The 23,434-nt window shown below is 32.4% G+C and overlaps 1 protein-coding gene across 1 annotated transcript in view; it reads left to right on the plus strand.

The window, feature by feature from the left end:
- The first annotated feature begins 11,591 nt into the window (after positions 1-11,591).
- Positions 11,592-23,434, plus strand: part of Cad87A (cadherin 87A) — a 97,606-nt gene continuing 85,763 nt past the window's right edge. The window contains exon 1 of the mRNA XM_017905818.1: positions 11,592-11,739. Coding sequence (XP_017761307.1) covers positions 11,592-11,739 — 148 coding nt within the window. The remainder of the gene's footprint in view (positions 11,740-23,434) is intronic.

Below are 23,434 nucleotides of genomic sequence, written 5' to 3' on the forward strand. Positions count from 1 at the left end.
TGTTTCGTAATACATATCACGTAATAATTATCATTATAATGACCACATATATATGTAACAATATTTATAGAAACATACACACTACTGCAAATGATTCTATTCAAATACATGAGTTATCCTAATAATTCTTGATATTGGCGTATCTTGCATATATCTCTCCTATCGTGCATGTCCTCGGCTTTCTCTCGTGCTAAATCTCATAAAGAGTTCTTTATTCCCTATTCATTTTCCTCTATATCTTTATCATCTTCAACATTGTCTATTTTGTAATTTTCTATTTTCCTCGGTTCCTTTTTTGTATTTCTCAATTTATTTGTTATCCTTTCCTCCATTGCTCTGAAAATATAAATATAAGACAGTGAATAAAAATTCCTACTTTCTGTAACATAGTTATAATGTAAATAATAAACTAACTTTTTCCTTTTTTTTTATAACTTCTAATTCTTCTTGAGTTTTTACCTCGTCGTCACTTTTCCAATCGCTACTGCGGTCTTTCTTACATTTTTTATTTGCAAGCTGGTTCAACAGCTGGTTGTGAGCTTAATTTTGGATCAGTTAAATGATTATGACCTGACTTGCTCTTACCACTAAACTTTTTATTTAATTGTTCTTCACAGATTCTTTTTCATCTTCCTCTGCTTCTTCTCCAAATGATAAAAGATTTAAATTTCTGTAACTAAATTTTTCATTGCAAAGAATAATACTATCAAGGCTAAATTCTTCAAACATATATGATTTTTACTTTACTGCTGCAGTTTTATTGTTTGAACTGTCCTTTACAACTTCACTTTCCTGTACTATTATATAATATCACAAAATGCATTGTTCAATATTGTAGTTTTCATCAATCTTGGAGGATAAACTGGTTTATCATTCTACAAAAAGGAGGAAATATTATATTTATATCAATCCTTGATATATTTTCTTGTGAACATTAAATTTACCTCATTTACAAGTGCTTCTTCAAGTTTAAGCATGTTATATATAGTTTCTCCAGTAACTTTACCAAAGATTGTATGTTAATTCTGCAAATCTGGTGTACAACTAAGAGTAAAGAAGAATTGGGAACCACTGTCATCTTTCCCAGTATTAACCATAACAATTAAATCTCTTCGATAAAAATGTAATCTTGAAATTTGTCCTAAAACGCATATATCTAATAATTATTTTTGAATAAAAAAGGAATTCATTTTATTTTTAAATATAGTCTCACTTTAAATAGCTGTCCATATATTTTACCACCTTCTCCTGTACCTGTGGTATCACCACCTTGTGTATGAAATATGCTGTCATCACAATAACCATCCATACATAATTGTATGAAATTTATTTATGCCCTTGGAGTTTCTTTTGCCCATAATTCTAACTCACTGTCACCAACAGTTGTTTTCATTATAACCGAGCTACAACAAATATATTAATTTTATTAATGTGAAATACCTTTAAAATCAAATTTATTAAAATGTATTATTTATTATTGTAATTCAAATTAGAAATTATTTAATATATTAATATAGAAGTTTAGAAAGTAAATATTGTATATCGGTTAAATTTTTAAAAACAGATATACAATCCATTGAAATATTATTAACTAATACTTATTTCTTTACCCTTAGTAACTGGCTCTTGCATCTAAATATTACTCATGTTTGTATGTCTCCTATAATAAAAAAAATCCATCGTCAATAATATTTCATATTAAATCTTTAGTCATTTTTGAATCAGTCAACCAAACGGTTCTTTTCTCGAATAATCATCAACGGATAAGACATACCTTTATTTCCTTTTAACATTAGCTTCACTGGCCCAATCAATTCCATGTGCCACAGCCCCGTTTTTCCTGCTGCTTTTTAGAGTTTCCAAGTTCCTATAGATATTTCTACACATTTGTGCCTTAATGCAATATTTACACTCTATATTCAATTTATTTTTAACTTTCATAACTATTACCAATTGTTCATTCTCCATCTCTTCAATGGTCCTCATATTTGCATAACCCAAACATCGATGTCACACATCTTTCTCTGTTCATAGATATGCTGCCTCTTTTCTGTTTCTTGATTCTACATAATATGTATTTCCTGTTCTCGCTGCTTTCACTTGAACTTTTTCCTTTTCTGTATACAATTTTGCTCCAACTTTCTGAAACTTAATACATTAGCATTGGTCAGTGACTTTGACCACTGATATCAATATTTATTCAGATCAGGATCACAACATACCTTTCATCATATCATGTTGATACAAGATAACATCACAATTTAATTTTAGTCCCTTTTTATCTGCCACATCCACCTCCCTTTTCTCAATCTTCATTTCATACTCAAATATGTCTATCTTATATGTCATATGGATAGCCAACCTAAAATCAATTGGACATATCAAACCTTACATATCTCTGTTACTGTTTCAATATTTTCTTAGCATAAAAAATAATTAGTGGCATCTAATGACTTTACGCTGATGATATTCCACGAGTCCAAAATTTTTATCCTGTTGCACATGTCCATTCGCTTCAACAGAATATTGTAATTCTACAACCAGACTCTGCTATCGCTAATAAAAGATAGAAAAACAATGGCTTATATGTTACACTATTTAATTACAACTTAAGGTTATGTCAATACAATAACTTACATTCTTTTGCTTGATACAGGCACACCTCCATGGACACAACAATGGTTCCTGCGTTACCTTGCAATTCTTTTACATTTTCTATTCACTCTATTGTTCTCTTGGAGAAAAATTAACAAATTTTAGTCAATTTCTGTGAATTTTGCTTGATACAAGCACACCTCCATGGACACAACAATGGTTCCTGCGTTACCTTGCAATTCTTTTCCATTTTCTATTCACTCTATTGTTCTCTTGGAGAAAAATTAACAAATTTTAGTCAATTTCTGTGATTAATACAGGAACTTTTACCATTGGATTGACATACGTACCATTGCAGATTTCTCGTCTGCCAGGTAAAGAAGCGAATGCTGATTGTGCAATTAAAACCACTCCTTGAGCTGAACTTATTAAAGAACGTAGAAAACTTTATGGAATTCTTAACTGAATAAACAGAACGGAAGAGAATGTGTATTAGTTATTTTTGTCGTTTAATTGTTTTCTTTATATCATCCTTCACGTCACGTGGTTTAAGCGCTCTCCTGGCGCCATCTGTGCTCATCTTACCGAACCTGAGGTTCGAGTCTAAACTTATAGACGGCGCTGATTTTAATTAAATATGTTGCTAACTCTGGAAAATTCACAAATTACTCAATATCTGTGATTTATTTATGAACTTTTATAATTGCATCGTAAAGCCAGATCCTTCTCGAACTTTCCAATATATTTTTCGATATAAATTTGTCCCTAATTAATTAATTATTAATAATTGTTCTGCGCAGTGTTTGAATTGTCGTCGAAGATTGTCGATAACGCCATTGGTTTTTTATTAATTACTATCATTTACGCAATTAATTTATGAAACTTTATGCACTCATTACAAAAATAATGTTCTTGCGAATCTTCTCATTTAACTTTTGATTACATTTTAGTTCTAGTTTAGTTTAGTATTAAATATTTTCACGGTATATCGTGACGGTCGTCGTTACGAAATCACAGACGCCATAAAACAAAAATTAATAACTAACAATGTAGAGTTAAATTCTTTACGAAACTTATATAGGAATGCAGCCTGATGTTCCAGCTTCGCAATGAAATTATAAAAGTTCACAAATTGTTTACGGAAATTAAGTAATTAATAATTTTTCACTGTCGGAACCCTTTTATCCTTTTCTATTCCCTCTCTGTCCTTGTCTGTCACGTGACGAGCTCTTCAACGACCTCTTTGCCTATTCTATATTCCTATTACTTTCTTCATTTTTGAGCCCAAATCATAGATGGCGCTGATCGCAAGCGGTAAAATTTGTATTTATTCGGCAGTAGAAAATGATCAAATTTCTAAATTTCTGTAATTAATTCATAAACATTTATGGCCACACAGCAAAGTTGGAATTATAGGAAACATTCTTATACGATGTTTAATTTAACAATTAATTAGTAGTAATTAAGATTGCTATAGAAAAGTGTTTTTCTTGCATAATATTCTTATTATTTTGCAATAAATATATACTAGCATAAGAAAGGGTAAAAAGTAAATTTTTTTTTAAGAAATTTTATTTACATTTGTTTATTTACAATGTTTTTATAGGCAAGAAATGAATACAAAATAAAAAATAGATTGGAAAAAACTACTAATTATGGACAGGAATCGAACCGCGGTCCTCCAACATAGGAATTCTTGACTGTTACCGTTAGGCCACAACTACACTTGAAAAGTACTGGAAATAACTTTTTAATTAAGGGTGTAATAAACTTTTAATCGTAAATATCTCCAAAATTATTGAGTAGTTGCGGCTATAATGATATATGTTCTTGAACTGCATGACGAAATCTATAAACCTGTAAAGTTTCAGTTAAATCAGTGACCCCAAGGACTTGCATTCTCTTTATAAGTGAAATAGAACAATAAGGAGCACCACAAAGTGTGGGATATAGTGTAAGGATACGTAGAAGTAGGATCAGTTACTATTTAATTATTTATGCTATTTAACATAAAATAAAAAATATGTTTACACATATTGTTTTATTTCTGTCATTATGACATATATATTCTAGTGATTCTACTATTGCAATACCACATGCATAAGTGTCCAAATTTCTGTCCACTTTGTCGTCTATTACTCTAGTCATGTATACTTGGAATTAAGGTCACGAAGCATCTTCGTTATTAATTTGTCAGTAATATGTTACGCTAACCAAATATCGATATCCGTTGTCTCAGAAGTTACTCAGCTAGACAAATGTTCAGCTATGGATTATAAATATTGCAAATGCTAAAGCGAACACTATTGATTGTCATTATATAACACCAGGAACGTGAAAGTAAAAATTTTGGCAGTGTTAAATATTGAGTTAAGTAAAGTAAACAGTAACGCAACGAAATCAGTACTCATTTTGTTTGTAATAAGATGTAACGATGCTTAACATACGAATTTTATCTGCAAAATTTAGCAAATAATATATGCATCGTTTATCAAATAATACGTGATTAGAATTTTTTCTGCTTCGATGACGTTGAAGGGGAATTTAAAACAATGGTTAAAAGAAGAACGGAACAGCATAGACACTGATTATTTAGAAAAAATAATTTGTAACATGTCTCAACGTTTAAGAAAAATTATGCAACACGGACACCCTACAAAATATTGAATTAGGTTATAATTTAGTGCAAAAATCAATTTCTTACAGTGTCTGAAAATTAATTTGACATTAAAATTAGACATTCTTTCATTTGAAACACATACAACAATAAATACTACAAGATATAATTTTTATAATTTTCATACGCAAATAATTTTTATATCTTTGTTAACTGGATACTGTCTATTAACGTAATATACAAAACGATATTTATATTTGTGGATAGAAGTGAATAACAATATCTTCCACATTTTTTAACAGTTAGCAAATTTGTATATTTGGATAATAATATTTAAATATTGACAATTCTGAATAAATTATTTTAAACATAATGGTTGACTCTATCTTAAAAATTCTTCTCTCTCTTTCGCTCTTATTAACATATGTTTACTCTATGACGATTCTCATGTAACTGTTTTATTCTGGCACATTCTTCTAAACATTTTTTTAACATTCATAGTATTATAGATTCCACTCGCACATATATTTATATCATCCTAAATGACTTTCACTTATTCTGCCTCATTACCATTCACACATATAAAACCAACACTCACACTCTCATGAAACCAATACTCACAATATTTCCTATCGCGAATAAAATTACAGCCTGATAATATAAACATTCTCCAGTATCAGAATATTAATTTCATTCACTGTATATCATACCAACTGAAGAACAATATACCTTTGCAAAATATTACAGTCTGTCAATACCCCAAAAACACGTTCTCCAAACTAAATTATAACATCTTTAAAAACATTTTCAAGCAAAGGAACGAAACTCTCGGAAAAAAGGAAAGCGATGCTTGTAAACCGATTAGAAACCCATTTCAAGCTCAGAATAAATTCACGTTGCACGAGTAACGTACACCAAATACGTTTTGCCACGATATGCCAAAAAATGGAGGAAAAAAATATGAATCACACATTTTCGGATATTTTCCACGCTGCATATCGTACGAGGCTATTCGCACTGTACATTGTAAATCGTTGATACGCGCCATTACTTTTGCCCAACGTGTGTACGCGTGTTATAGCACGATATTTCAACGACACTTCGGAAATGCTTTAAGGCTTTAAATATCGTTAAAACCTTGGGAACAGTAGATTCCGTACTGCATCGATCCCCTTGTACGGTGCACCGAACGAATATTTGAAACAAACCGGGAATTTGGCAGCGAACGGGGTGAACCTGACAGAAGAACGGCAATTTCTGATCGGATCCCTGTGTCACGACTGCGTTTGTATCCGATGCGCGTGTTTCGAATTCCCTTTTATCCCGGTTGTTCGTTAAATCTGCGCCGGAATTCCCGGTGCTCATAGAAAATCGACGTACCAGCCGCGATAAACTCTCGCCGGTTCTAGGAGGCTTGTTAATTCTTCGCGTTGCGAAAATTGTTTCCACTGTGTAGCCAGGTCCGAGCCGGAAACGATAAAAGCTAGACTCTGTCGTTCACGATTCTTCGCGCATCGATGGAATTTCTGTGTTATTCTTTCGTCCCTGTGAGAGTATTTATAGCATAACTCTTACTTTAATTTTCTAAAGATAATTCTGAAGACTTTATGTTAAGAGTACCTCTGTATTTTATAAGGTGGTGACGTCTGCATGTGGAGAGGGGAGCGAGAGTGAAAAAAAAAAGATCAGAAAAAGTAATGTGACGTGAGTGTGCGGCTACGCGCAGAGTGAGTACGACCACTAGAAGAGTGTGTGTGATTCTAATTATTTTTTCATAATACAATAGAATATATATAATAAATATTATAGAAAAAAACGAGTGTGTATATTTTTCTTCACTTCATTATTTTGTATTACGACTGTTACGCAGAAGGTTAGACGTGCCTCGCCGCTCTCGCAGCGCATTAAGTCATATATGTAAATGCAAAAGTACAGAAAATTTATTATTACTAGGCCCGAAAGATTGAACCCAAGTGTAACAGACCCATCAAGGAGATGGATGGACACCTACTTATAAATTACGTTATTGACTACCGAAAAATAACTTTCTTAACAGTTCCCACTCCTTGACACTTTGACTGCCACGTTGATCATTAGTGACCGGAGTGCTTGAACTACTTACAATTGTAAAAATTGGATGAAAATTGACAGTTAACACTATGCCGCCCACGCGTTTAATCCGGATTCTTTTATTTGGCGTCGGTAGGACTGACTCATCATTTGCGCATGATACCAACGTGATGTCACTGGCATTTGCCCGATAGTTTTCGCATGACACTAACGTGGTGCTACCGGACAGCATAGTGTTAATTGTCAACCGTTACCAAGGCGCCACAGTGGTCACTCGTGACCGTCAATAAGATAAACGCTCCATTGAGTAAGAATGTTGTCTTATATCATCAATTTATTATCATTTTACCATTATATGATTTGAATAATAAAATACTCCCGTATACTGCGTGGTCCTAAACAGGTCAGTTCTAACCATTCGCTCGTTTAATAAAGATCTATACAGTTTTTCCACCGTTTCCACTAATTACTATTCCTTTGCGTTATAACCTCTTAACACTCCCGATCGCGTATCGCGTTTTCCTCTCAATCAGAGTGAAAAAAATATTCCAAGCACGTTTAACACGCAACACTAGTCTGCGGCTAATGATTTTCCTTCCTGCCGTCAAACAGTCGGCGAAGGTTCCCTTTGATCCTGGGACTCTGGCGTCCACCGCGTCCGCCATCTTGTCACGAACGTGCGGAGAGCCTTTGACTGCCAGACAGAATCAATTCCTAATGGCTTCTTTCCTTTATAACTGCGCTTCATCATGCCCTTTAAACCTCTGTTCCTTTGTCTGGCCTTAGCGACCGAGATGTTAGATGAGAGAAGAGGGATACCCGCGTTTAAGATTTATTTTTATACTTCCACTTTGAGGGAATTCAATTTCCGGATGCTGACGGATACGCTCGTAACTCGAGATCTCTTGGATAAGAAGACTCGCGAAATCTTATTTCTTGTCGGGATATCTGATTGTTCGTCGACCGAAGCGTGTTACGTTTGCCAGGAGGAAGATCTAGGGATGATCGTTGAGTCGAATTTCGGCTGCCTCTCACGACGAAGACAACGATATCTGCGCGCTTGTAATTGCTGGGATTAAAGATGGCGCCGGTTGCGCATTCAGCGAGCGGTGTCTTTTAATCAGGAAGGAGGGATGGTGGGAATGGCGATGATTAGCGAGGTCTGCGTTCTGTGTCCTTGGTCCTTTAATTTCGGGATGACGAGTTAATACGTCGAGGAATTTTAAAGATTTTAAGTTCTCACTAAAATTTTAATTCCATGCGTCAAGTGTATTTTATTTTTTTCTGAATATGGTCAACGTATTCTTTCTTGCCCGCTACTACATTTTCATAAAGATTTTAATTTAAAATTACCTTTAAATGCGTCTCTCTATCCTCCAAAAATTTTCCCATATGACAACCTACACATAGAAGCCTCTGTAACTTTGGTAATTGTTAACATTTGGAAATTTCCTTTTAGCTGTACATTTTCCAGACGCCAAGAAAAATGTCGATATCTGCAAAATTCTAGATCAGAACCTTCCCCGTAAAGAAACCAAATTTAAAATATTTGTTCGCTGAAGAAAATTGCTTGGATAATAGACAGCTTTGTAATACCTGTAAGAAGGACCCAAATTCTTCTCATCAAACAGGAGTCTTTCTTTCTCCATAATGGTCACCATGTCCCTTAAATCCACCATTCTCTATTTTTCAATTGTCTGGCCATTTGTTTTATTCCAGCTTCTTTTTTCTTCGTTCTATTTTCTTTTTGCTTTTTACAAAGGCTCTTTTCGCTTTTCACCTATTCTCTAAGTACACAGAAGGACAGAAATAATTAAATTTGCATCGGAATCTTTAATTATAAAACATTTAGAGACCAAGCCACCTTTGATAAGAGAAAAAAGATAAATCCAGGGATATTACATCCTGGTAGAATAGATTGGTACATAAGAAAATGAATTTCACCCTTCCTTTGAGCCGGGACCACGAAATTAGGTATGTTTAAACACGAATGAAAAACCACCGATATTACTCGATCTTAAATATTAAATTTTGTTAGCCATGCTAAAGCTGTCTAAAAGCTGCTTTCGGGGTAACGTTCATTAATTAGACGAAAAACGAAAGCCTTTGTCAAAACTGTATTTTATTGCACTGGTTTTGGGATTTTGGAAATTAAGTTAGATACGAATCAAAAAAGAGACGGAAGAAAAATAATCCTTACTTATTAAAGTAATTTATTGGAGATTATACGTTAGGATTTATTTGGCAGATGTAATAGGTGTCCTAAAATTCACGTAAGAAGTAATTTTAATAGAAAACACAGGTTTTTAATTAAAAATTGTAAATTTTGGAGTGATTCATAAAGTATACTTAGTATCTTAGTATCTTAATATCTTAATATCTTTTCTTTTTTCTTTATTGACAACACTTTACCACACAAATGGCGCAAAATTCAAATCTTGCGTAAATTTCGGAACACCTTTTATTTTCTCTATAAATTTTACGATTATTAATATTTAATCTATAAAGCAATATATTATGCATAATAATGTATAGAAAAGTGAATTTAAAATATACATCGAATATGTGTCAATATTATTCTTATAAAATATATAAAATATATAAATATATAATAATATATAAGTATATAAATATATAAATAAATAATATACCTACCAAAGGAAAATGGTGAGGTAATCTGAAGAATTTAGATATTCCTAAAAGATAAGTATAGGCAATGGTAAATCAAATTTAATTTTCTGAATATCATAATGAAGCTTTTATATCATTTTTATTGTACATTTTAAAGTATCCTAATATTGAACGCGAATAAACTTCTTCTTCCAACTAGGAAAGCAATGGAACCCCAATTTTATGAGGCAAACCGAAGCTACTGATAATAACGAAGTCGGCCTAAAAGGGGTATGCCACCCTAGTTTATGTATAGGGCGGCTCGTAAACGGATAAGCAAGGCAATAAAAACGAGTTTGCAGCGTGAGAAGTTCACCGTTCAGGGAAAACGTTATTGCGTAAAATACCGAATGATTTTGATGGAAATAACTTCAATGAAACTAACGTGATTTTTATGCTGCCATTTCTTCATTATTACTTTTTCGCAATAGACTCTCTAATGTCTCCTTTGGGATTAATGATACGGTAGTAAGTATTTTGTATTTATTGCTCTTTTAAAACAAATTGTTTTATTAGAAATATCAGTTGGTTATATTTTATTATTACTATATTTCAATTCTGATTTTATTTGTAATGTTCGTCGATCAGGATCTTTGGAGTTTGAAATAAATGATTCATGTGTACGAATTTTTAGACAGTTCTGTGTGAAGTGTTTATTGACACCTGGTGTCAATAATTGACTGAGACTGAATTATAGTTTATTAATACTTAGTTTTATGTAAAAATTTCTAAAATATTTCTTTGTTAGTTTAAAATTTAAGGCAATTAAAATTCCTGAGTTTTCTAATTTAATTTTTAACTTAACTATAATGTAAAGAAAATCTGTTCTTTGAAATAATAATTATTAAATAATTATTAAAAAATTGTTTACGTCATGAAATGAAAATTACATTTCCACATCTTTGTGCACATAAATAAACAATATTTTTCTCGATCCAATGAATCTGTGGTGGTTATATATGGCCACTATAGTCTTGTTAGAGGATAAGAGCGAAGTATGCTTGAATTATTGCCAGTATTTTCCATTCCTTCCTGTCTTTCCCTTGCTCACGTTTCTGTCTTCTCTCAAGACCCATACGAGGTTTAGCTATTGTCCTTTACATTTCATTTCCTATCTCTAATGTTTCTTTCAAGGATTTATCTTGGCCGATTGGGCAGTTCCTAGTCAGACCCAGGCGGGGCACTTTGCTTTCCATTTTATGGCCTTTTTCCGCCGGGCCAACTTTCAAATCTGTTTTTCTTCTTGCGAGTTTGCAGTTCTTCTCTCTCTCGAAGATCTTGTTCCTTCTCCATCCCATACAGTCGTAAACGTTTATATTAATGACGTTCAAAGGGCAAAAGTTGGTTTCCAACATGAAACGAGAATAGTCGGTTGGTTTTCAACAAGATAGGATTTCAACAATGTATGTGTAGTGTGTTCGCAGAGAGTCAGTGTCAGTTCGTGTCAAAATCAGTGCTCAATTTTAGTTCAAGAATCGGAAAAAAATTCTTTCTCACAAACATCACTTATTTTTACGTCAATATATATTGTAGTATCGCAACTTTTCCACTGCATGTACACGTAGCTTTACGAAAGTCACCGAGGGTTGGAAGGCCAGGTCAGTTGGAAAAACCCTGAACGATGCGTCAGGCCCTTAACATGACCATATTTGGTGATATTGAGGGAGGCATTGGAAAACGCGTACAGGGTGTGCATGGTGGGAAGAAGAATATAAAAAGACAAGGACGTTCTAAGTCAGAGGACAGAGTTGTCAATAGCGGAGTTGTTGACGAGTTGAGAGTTGTCGGTTAATGAGTTGTGAGAGAGTCGTCAAGCTGTGAATAGCAGAGTTGTCGATTAGCAGAGTTGTCGATTAGAGAGTTGCTAGTCAATGGAGAGTTAGTGGAGAGTTGTCGAAGTTAGTTGCCAGAGTTGTTGTTGTTGCTAATAATCGTGAATTGCTAACAATTGTGAGTTGTAATAGGAGAGTTACTGTAGAAGTTTAGGTTGAGCGTTGTGATAAGTAGTAACAGTTCGTATCTTTATCGTTACTCACATACTCTATCACTGTTAATTTATTATTAAATAAATATATACCATCACCAAATCGTCTCTACAATATTAAGATCTATGTCAACCATTGTCACAGTATGTACCGATGATTATGGCCTAAGTCATACAAATTCCGTTTCGAAATATTAGAAGTTGCACGTTTTAAATATATTATAAGTTAATAAAATTAGTTACGATAAAGCTATACATGTATTCTAATGTTACAGTTCTTTGCTATTTTGCACGAAAATAGTTTTATTTTGTTATAGTGCAGATGAATGCAACTCAAAATAAGTGATACAATCGTTTTCCTTGTATATTTGATTTACGAGATATACCTATGTCAACCATTGCCACAAAGAATAGGCGAAAACTGAACATTCCTGTACAAAGCGTCTTAGAGGAATGGTTACAGTACTTACTAGAGTGAAAATTTCCCAGCTAACAGTAAAAACTTTTTTCGTACACTCTCCTATTAGATACACTGTGCACTTATCCAAGCAAAAGTACCGAATAAACGATATATATAAGATTACGCTACATAAAGAAATTATACGTTGACCGACTTATTAATGGAAATCACATTATCGATGTTCCGGCTACGTTGTACGTTCTTTTTTCGGATTTCGTGTCTTACAGGTACTTCAGAAGACATTACAGAGCCAATAGTTGAACATCAATAATTCCATTTGGCTTCTTGATTCCTGCTTCTGTTATCGATTATGGAAACAAGAGAAAAGAGAAGTATGTGTTCTCTAGTCTTTCTGTAGCTTTACAATTACCTAGGTATTTTTTCCATTTATGTGATATTTTAATACTCGTTTTGTAAATGGCAAACACTGTATCGAGGATTATAGCGCAGATCATAAATGTATTATAAAATTTATGACTCGATTGTACGATAATAATTCATGTATTTTTAATATCGAGTATAGCGGTGCAGAAGTGACACAAGTAATAAGTGTAATACGCGTCATGTTGGGTCCTATATTTTTTTAGATTGTCGATACTTAGATATAATGGCTCGCAAAAGTATTCGAACGCTGTATCTATTTCAAGAGAGAACTCTAATTGAAAAATTCCAATTTTAATGGAAGTATGCGTAGACGTAAATTATAATGACTTACACGTTGATTAATATCTTTTTATTCGCAGATAATTAGTAAGTGAAATCATCGTTCAAATCTATAATCCGATCTCTATTCTTTTAAATGTGATTGTGTAATGATGCAAGAGAGAGCGAAGCTATTAAAATAAAAAATGACTAATTTTTAGTGCTCTGCTATCCTAAATTAAAAATTTTTCCCTGTGAAATCTCGTTTGAGGAGCAAAAGCATTGTTAAAGTTTTAGTCTATGTTTTACCCTAGCTAATGTAATTTTCTGTCAATAAATAAATTATTTTCTATAAAAAGCTCGTTATGTTATACATACGTGTTAAAATTGGAATTTTTGGGTCAAAAAATTCCTTTGAAATATAGCGCTCGAACATTTTCGTGAGGCACTATAAATAAATTATAAAATATCTATCCGGTCGATATCACATATCTCACGTTATGAATTATATTTATGCTTATGTCACTCTTACATTAACGTGAAGATAATGAAATTCAGGGATGGTAATAAAAATACGGTATTTTCAAATTTTAAATGATCGATTTGTTAAATTGGCAGAAACAGAATCATCATTTAATCCTTCGAATCCTTATAAATTGTATTTTGTACTTTAAAAATTTTGTTTTTCGTTCACTGGTTCATTATAAGACAGTTCTTTGAATTTATACTTTTATCAGAACTTTATGAAGTTATTTATTATATTACTAAATGAATTACAATATTCGTATTGTTAAATTAATAACCTTTTCAAGTAAGCTTCATGTACCATTTTTAGAAAATATTTTCTACTTTTCAACTATCACGCTCCAATTATTCTTTTAGGGAATATTAAAATTTGTCAACTTCAAAAAGTTGCTGAGGTATTTAAAAATGCAATGGCTTGTACAAGGAAGGATAAGAAATAGAGAGAAAGCGGCTGAACTTTTATACTTTAGTTTTCTGGATATATTTTGCGATATCCGAAGCTTGGCTTATGCTTCATATTGGAAAAAATGTAAAAATAATAATACTACGTTATTCTGCGAACATTTTATCTTTCCAAAAATATGAAAATGATAAAAGGTAGTCAGCAATTTTCATCATAAATACCTAATGAATATAGCCATTTCATTTCGAGCGATTAATTTAGACATTCAATTTCAGGCAATCATTTCAATTATTCTTTCCCATATAATATATAATTTACCATAACCGAAACGTATAATACTTCTTTATTTTAACGGAAAATTGATGAATTTATAAATTACAGTAATATCACAAAACCCAGTTGACATATTGTGTATTCTAATTAGGCTCTTGCACCCATCTCAGCAACTCTTAAAAAGTTCTCCACCATTCCTTTTAACATAGCGACAAAAAGAAGTTACTAATGATAAGTGCTTAGTTAGAAAAGTCCCATTTCGCAATTGTCAAAACACGACTATAAAGATCTCTCCCTAATTTTCTGAACAATGGGTCATCGCGCACCCTAATTACTGCCTTAAGATTAGGTGTTCTCACCTTTTCGGCTACGAGCACTCACCTACTTGCGTCGTGCTATACTTTTCCTCCATTTTCCTAGGAAGTTGGTTTAGAATTAAACCAACCAATCATCAATTTCTATTTTCCCTTCTTAAAACTTCTCTGGACTATTTTTCATCTGCTTTGAACCATCGAGAGATGATAAATCAGACTTCAAAATAAGAAATAATCTTCGATATTATTTTCGATAATATTCTAAGTAAGAATTATGTTATTTACGCACTATAATTATTTTCAATATTAGAGATATTAATTACTTTGAACGATATACACATTCCCCTAGATTTATTTCTTTAATGTATTTCAATAATAATTATAATATGCAATGTTATATTTCACAATGACAGAGTTTTAAATAATATACTATATCATTTCTCTCACTTTCTATAAATATTCAGAAATACTCAATTTTATAAATATTTGTAGAGAATGAAATAAAATAAAATATTAAAATTTATTCGATTATCTCATTTTAAAACATATTGTAGATTATAAAAAGTACATATATTTAATACTTTAATAAAATCGTTACTATTTATGCCTAACAAAAATAATTTTCATCTTCGATCATTACTTTAAGGCTTTCTGACATTTGGATTATTCCTTTTTCTGTTGAATTTATTCCATGTCACGCAAACTGTAAATAATTTCAAAAATCGAATCAAAACTTTGTCAGACTTCTCTGATGAGAAATCTTATCAAGTTCCTTCTCAAGTTATTAAGTTCCTTTTCAAGTTGTCAAGTTCAACTTTGTCAAGTTCCTCATCCACATCACTCAAAAACTAGCTTAATCCAATATATAATTCCCATTTCCCACAATCATCGAACCAGCACCAATCATCTTCCTGAATCATTGATGTATACTCAGAATGCTCACCGTGTTCAAACGCAAAATTCCATTGGCTAATCCAGGTCAACTAGCACCTCCTCTACCAAACCGCCGAGTACCCAAATACTTGGCCACAAAGATACACACACGCGAAAACATAACTTGACAGCGAGCCCAAGTACTTGCAGCGTGATCCAGCCCTGTCCCCACAACCCTTTGGGCTAACGAGACTGAGAGACCGCAAGTACGGATTAATTATGAACCAAGATAGAGCCAAGCCAAAACCGTGGGTGCATTAGACGACTCATGAGATGACCCATTCATTCGATGACCCATCGTCGTATCTTAAATGCAACGTCACGAAGTAGCCAGCCTCAATACCATCATCAGCATCGTTACAAGACTCCCTATTCCTACGAGCAAACTCTACCAACGAGGTAACACGGTTAGAGACGGTCCTGTGGTCGATAATGGGAAAAATTTCCGGGTAGCCAGGAGGAATCTTGGCGTAGAGGATCGGCAAGAAACGAGATCCAACAGGAACTGAGCCGCGTTTACGCTTTAACGATTATTGTTGGCCCTCGAGGTCCATTGTTCCAGCGGCAACGACCGGAAGCATACGTGGAAAAGCGCAGATGCCCAGCGCGCAGTGGCAGTTTCTTGTTGTTTTACGCCGATCCACGCGCGAAAATGAGGGGATGAGGCGGTTCAGACGGAAAAAGACAGAGAACCAGCCGGATACGTTCGCGGAGGAAGGTAACCTCTCTCGACATTAAAGCTTGATGTATCTATTAGGTCCGGTACAGTTTGGCCGGCTTTCGGAACTTCGACCAACGCCGTGATGACGAAGCTACTTTGCCAACTTTCTAATAGTTTTATGACTTTTTGAACTTACAGGCCGCCGCGAATTAGCGACTCTGAGGATTCGCTACGCGCCGCACTGAAACTTTCTTCTTCTCCATTCTTATTTTTCTCTTTTTCTTCCTTTCCGTCTCCACTTTCTCCTGGTGTCTGAGTTTCTTCTATCCTTTGTAATAGTCTTATAAAGAAAACTCTTTCTAGGGAGGTTGCGCGTGATTTGGAGACATTGAGTGTCAGTGGGATGGCGAGTGGGTTTGGCATGTTCTTGTGTCTAGTTGTTTCGTCTTGTTTGATTAAATGGAGGAACACTTTAAAAGATTATATTGTGGTTCGTCTAGGATTCGAACGGTCTCTCCTGATTGGATGATGGGTATGGAATTTAGATACAAGGTGCTAGTGGATGGAAGTACTCACAGTTGGAATCGAGCAATGTTATATGTATTTTAGATGAATGAAATGATTGAAGAGTGGTAGTGTTTAATTGGTAGCAGTCATTTTTGGCGTTAAATTCGATTTGTTACAATATTATTATAATATTACCTTGTCATATATAGTGATACAAGGAGACTGCAAGGCCTTCGAGTCACTGGTTTGGTTCAAATTTTGTAAGATGGTAGAATTAGTTCCCCCGATGACGAAGGTATATGATTATGTGCCATTCAATAATTTTTAAGATATTTACAATTCCCAGCTTAAAATCAATCCTGTTATCAATATGCGAATCAACATTTCAAATCCTCTTAATTACAAAAGAAGGGAAAAAGGCTCTCTTCGATCATCTTGAATTGCATAATGATCTTTCCTCGTTCATTCGTTTCGCCTATTTGCCTCCAAGTCGTGCATCGACTTGTTTATTCACGAGAACATGACTGGAGATCATTATGTTTCCATTATTCAGAAAATATCTCGCGATGTCGGACGCTATCGATCGTCGATCAAGCGTTCACGGATTAAGTACGCTCGATTGGTACGTCCCTGGTATTTTTCGAGCGAAATTGATTATTGACAAGTCTAAGGATATCGCCGGCGAAAAATCGATGTCGATACCTTGGCACGCATCAATCATAATCTGTTTCGCTGTTAATAGGTGGGATCGATACGCAGCATCTGCAATCGGTTGTGCTTAGAACCACCGACGTGCCGAAGCGCCGTGACACCTTAATTAATGCCGATGATGCTCCTTAACAGGCGGATGCTTTTGCGAATTTCCAATGGATGCAATCGGGCGTGTTTCCAACGACCTCATGGTCGAGTGCAACGAGTGCATCGCGTTCCCTGTGTCACTTTAATTTGGATTAATTAAAGTCTAACATCTCGAGGATTGTTCCTCGTTCGTCTCCCATCTTGTCTTTTTTTTTGTTTCAAATGATAATTCTGTTAGTGGTGGATGAAATATCAATAAAAATAAGAACAATTCTTTATTTAATTACAAGAAAAAGGTCAAACACAAATATTAAATATAAATCTAATTAATTTCTCGCAATCACACGCTCACACATATTTTCACAATTACAACTCAATTACAACTGACCAAACTCTCTGGTTTATTCTTTCTACTTTCATACATTACATGACATATAAAATTCACACACACCTCAATCAATATACGCATACTCATTTATCACGATAACCTGAATCCATTAGATATTGGCATACCATGCATATTTGTCCCACTCATCCCTTTTTTACAGACATTGCTCCTTTATTATATCAACACATATATATTCAAAATCTCTGTTAACCATTACCACAGATTGGTAGGGTTTTTTGATCGGTATTGACGGATTTAATATTGTTTAAGTTATTAATCGGATAAAGATTTATGTTATTAACCACGGATACAGAATTTTAAAAATATTAACGAAATTACTTGTTGTCGATATTTTTCTTCTTTCTTGTTATTAATTTTCCTATAACAATTAGAACTCGAGCACTGAGTTTGAAACACCTGTAATATGGATGTTTAGAAAACAGAGTTAACTGTTAGATAAATTTCATTTTAACATACTACTCGCGTATGGTTACGTTCGTTGTATCAGCAGTACCGAACGCGTTAATATACCTAATCCAATTATACCTATTTTTTAAAATTAACAGAAGATAAGATTTATTTCGATACTCGAGTAATTCTAACGCTCGGGTGACTTTTGAAAGCAATAGTTTCACTTAACGTAAATATCTGTGTTTTGAATATCTGTGAATTTATGTATACTATGTATATACTTATTTTTTGTTTTATGGGCGACAACAAAACTAAAAAATAAATTACGTTCATAGTGACGATGCTGGAGTGCAGGGAATTAATTAGTTAATATTGATTAAGATTAGTCAGTATTGATGCATACAGTGCATTATTCTAATAATTTTATTGACGTAACTATCAAATTCTTGATTTTACATATTTCGGTATAAGAATTTAAAGTAGGATGTCAAATCAAACTTTATTATTTAAAATAAAAACGAAAGTCTTCAATACAAATTCTAAATACGAAAACCTCTAACGAATATCTCTATAAATAGAAGTCCTATGTAGCTTCTGAGGATACAGATGTATTATTGTAATAACTGCAGGTATACTAGAGAGTAAATTTATAATAAGTCATTTTTACGCTATAAATTTGACTTATATTAAATAAATATCTTTTGTGGCATAGACACAATAATTTTTCGAAGTGTTAAATTTAAGTATACTTTATGATATTCAGAGCATTAATCATATTATCTATATACTCTCCTAATTTTATGGTTCCGTAACCCTGTTAGCCAAGAAAATAAAAAATAGGAAAAATCCTTGTGAACAATAACAAACAAAGCAGAGGTTTAAAAGCTGAAGATAGCTATACTAGTTCTACAAGTTCAAAAGAGTTAGTTTCGTTTCACCATCGAGATTAATAGCCTTATCCTATTCTTTGAAATCGAAGTCCTGTGCTGAGGGTTGAATCCAATGGTCCTGTCTGCAACACTATGCCAATATCAGGTATACCTGATTGTTAAGACTTCACAAACGCATGTACATTGCGGAGGAAATAGAATACCGCCATTTTTGAGTTGTTTGTTTCACTCTTTCAACTGTATATAGTCTCTATAACTTTTTCCCATAGTATATCTAGTTGTCGAGGCTTTAGAAATGAACTATAAGGGAAAAAGGATAACCATTTTTGTATTGTTTATTCCAGTGTCAGAATTGTACATTGTTTCTTTAAATCCTTTCAGGATACAGTTTATGATTCACTTAACGTGAGTTAAAATATATTCATGTATTTAAATTATTTTAATAATTAATAATTATTAAAAAATTTAATTTAATTTAACTTAATTAGTTTAATTAAAAATTAAAGAATTAAATAATTTAATAATAATTTTAATCATTAATGTTTAATAATTAATACTATAAGGAAGTTAAAGATAGGAAAGTGGAATAAAATTTACGTGATCTTGTATTCTTTTAATTCCTAACATGATCTAATTATAGTATAAAGTAATCTTAAGTAATTAAATAAATTACATTAATTTTCTAAATAAAAATGAAATTAGATAATAAATATTCACTTCCTTCCAGAAATTTATTTTTAACGATTTTGACAATCACAGGAAGTGATAAAATGAAAGTCATTGTTATAACTGTATATTATTCAAAACGAATTATAAATTATCATTCTCCATTTACACGAAAAACAATTAATTTTTGTTTATATTCATTTTTTTCACAGCTTATCCTTTATGAATTATAGCCTAAATTTCATTCTAATCAGACCTTCCTTGTGAAAGAATGAAATTCACAAATTCTTATTATTGTAGCTGAAAAAGAACAGATATCAATAATTTTTCAAATTGTTTATGGTCATTTCGATAATTACATAAATAATTGACAATAATAATTTTATCATCTTACCTTTATTCAATACCTTTTTTATCAATTTTTGATCCTCGTTATATATTACCACATAAATTTCAGGATAACTTGCCATTTTGTTTTTTGTTATTCAAACTTGAATATTTAAAACAAATTATTTTAATTTCTTTCATTTTTCAACTAGTTTAAATATTTTTCAACTGAATCTCTGAAGATGATTGGAATATTTTCTCTTCATTTTACTATACAATTTTTTAAATATATAATTTTATTGTAAAATGAGTTTACACTTTTATGAAATTAGATGTTTATGATAACTGTAATTGTATTTCGCAAAGAAACCTGGCAGTTCATTACTAAATTTAATAATTCAGAGGCCATAAGTGGATGCTGATGACGTTAATTCTTAATAAGTTATCGATATCCCATAACTACATAGATTCAACTAAAGGATATTAATGGAATTTAATCTAATATTTTAATCATATACACAGCTTGAGCAAATAAATACATAAGTAAATAAATACATTCTGGAAAATATTTTATCCATTGGAAATAATTAGAATAATACTATGTATGTAATATCACTTCTCAGAGTGAGCTCAGAGATACAGGACTATAAACTTCGTTCGATATTCAATTAAGAGAGACCGAATTAACGAAGAAATTTATTGTAACACGGATATACTGAATATTAAATAGTACCCTCGTAAAATTATTAAAACTTCCTTATTTAATATCAGAAATGGTAATATTGGCATAAAATTTTTAGAAGTTGAACCTTGAGAAATCTATCATAAAACGAGCTGAAATTACGAGAAATTATGAATTTAGCATTTGGAAAGGTATACGTAAATTTTACGATGGTTTAACGTTGATTGTAAAATTCGAAAATCCTTTTTTATTGGGGAATAAGTCAAGTAAGAGGTTATAAAATTTTGTCGACTGTAACGTTTCAAAGGAAATCACTCGAAATTATCCAGGACCAACAGTGAAAGAGATAATATCTCAAATGGAAGTGGACTATCCTGCAGTTGTATTAGTCATGGTGGTGGAAATAGAAAAATTGAAGAAAATGGTGAAATGAGTCTCGCAAATTAAAGAATAAGACGAATGGAAATAGCCATTCCGTTATTTCCAAGAAATAAACAGGATAGTTTAAAATACTAATTTTTGTATCAGTTATCTTTTTAATTATCCGTTCATGTAATGAATTATCATTTCAAACATTTGGATAATTTTTTAATGCACAACCTTTTTTCGAAATGAAGAAATTATGGATATAACGTATGAAAAATTTTATAATTCTCGTGATGTTTATAAATATTGCATAATTAAAGTATTTAATTACTCGAGCATTACGTGAAATTATTTGAACGAAAAACATTAGTATTACTTAACAAATACGAATGTCTGAGTCGAGATATTTTATTTTTACTACTGCTGAAATCTCGTATATTTATTACGAAATATTTTTTTTCAATAAAATTTTCTGTGTATGTATTTTTAATAGCAAATTCTTAGTATTTAATACTTCAAAAAATGTTCTCTTGGTTTATAGAAATGAGTGATATCATTTGGAATAAAATTCTAGATTGGAAAATAATATAATAAAAGCACGTGAAAAGTTATGCTAACTATTAATGTTAACCATTTTTGATGTTATAAATTAATGGGGATAAAGCTAGATTATTTTAATATTATTCATTCCTATAGTATATTCTCGCTTTGATTTCTTAAATGAAGCATATATAAATATACTCTCAGACGATATTTTTTATTTTTCTATTTCGCAGTTAGTTAATGTCGTGCAAAATTATTAATACAGTGCAAAATTTTAAATTAGTTAAATGAGACTAAGTTGTAATTTCTAAATATTCAAAATTCGAACCACAACGTGTTAAACAAACTGTCTATTGTAATGAACCGGCAATAACATAATAATCTGAACTGCTAGTTCACCTAACAAAATACGTTTACTAAACTTACTAAGCAAGGTCCTTACAACGGCAACTGCTAGCAACAGCCAAAGTGAGAGTGCTCTGTTCTGTTCTGCACTGTTCCGGAACTATTACGATGGAAGGTTACCTTAACTTGATGAAAGATTTCATTAACATCGTTTGTTTTAACTGTAACTTGACGACTAATTATACGCCGAGGTATACATATTGGTACAGATGAGAGTAACGAGCATATACACGACGTATATTTTCTTAACTCTTTGCGGCACAGGATTTCAGATAATAAAATCGACCCATGTTGCATAGAAATTTTATTGCGTTTTAAATGAAACAAAATCGTTATATTTTTACTAATAAAGGAATCACATAATGTAAAAACATAAAACTAGGAGAAAAAGATTGTAGCAACAAACCTTCCGCTTGCAACAATTAATGAACCGGTACTGGTACGTTGAATGTTGCCAAAACAAGCGAATACATTTGTAACATTTGTTGAAGGTATTACCAACCGCTTTACGTAAATAAGACGAAATATAAACCTACGTGCATGCAGCTATTGCACAATATTTCGAGGTGGGACTAAAAATCCGATCATGCGTTGCAGTGCATCACAAAGGTGGGACACTTTTAATACCAGCGTGCCTCAAAGAATTATGTAGATCACCTAGTACAAAGTATAGAAATTGTATTTTCGATCATTCGTAACAAAATAACCGATATCAGACCACGAAACTAAGGGATAATGCCGTGATGTACGACAAAAGAAAGATCTGCTACAAAACAAGTGATCGGGGTAGTATAAAATATAACAAAAAGTTAAATCCATAAAAAATATTTTCAATTGTCTTGCAACGAAATCGAACCATTTATAACGTTTCATAAATTTATTTTAAGATCGAGTCCTCTCGCATAGACACTATATTGTCATAGACACATTCCGAAAGAATTGCAAACGACGATATATCGTTGTTCAATACTGAAAGGGTTAAATTTGATATACCAATTAACACGAATCTTTAGACCCTGATTAAATGACGACTGAGGATCGTCAGTCGAGTGCAAAGATTTAAATATTCCGTTACCTTTGTTGCTTATTAGTCAAGATATGTCGATTCTGTTGTAATTCTTATTAACAATAACGATAAATAATATACAACAGATTGCAGGTGGAACAAGAAATGTGGATGTGAACTGTTACAGGTTTTCAAATTTCAAATAGAAATTAGGATTACTTTAACCCTATGTGTTTAATATAAAAGAGATCGTACCTTAAACTTCGGTTATCGAGGAACTACTAAAAGCAAGAGCGGT

The sequence above is a fragment of the Eufriesea mexicana genome, unplaced genomic scaffold (assembly GCF_001483705.2).
Source record: "Eufriesea mexicana isolate 0111107269 unplaced genomic scaffold, ASM148370v2 scaffold4673, whole genome shotgun sequence".
NCBI classification, from domain to species: domain Eukaryota; kingdom Metazoa; phylum Arthropoda; class Insecta; order Hymenoptera; family Apidae; genus Eufriesea; species Eufriesea mexicana.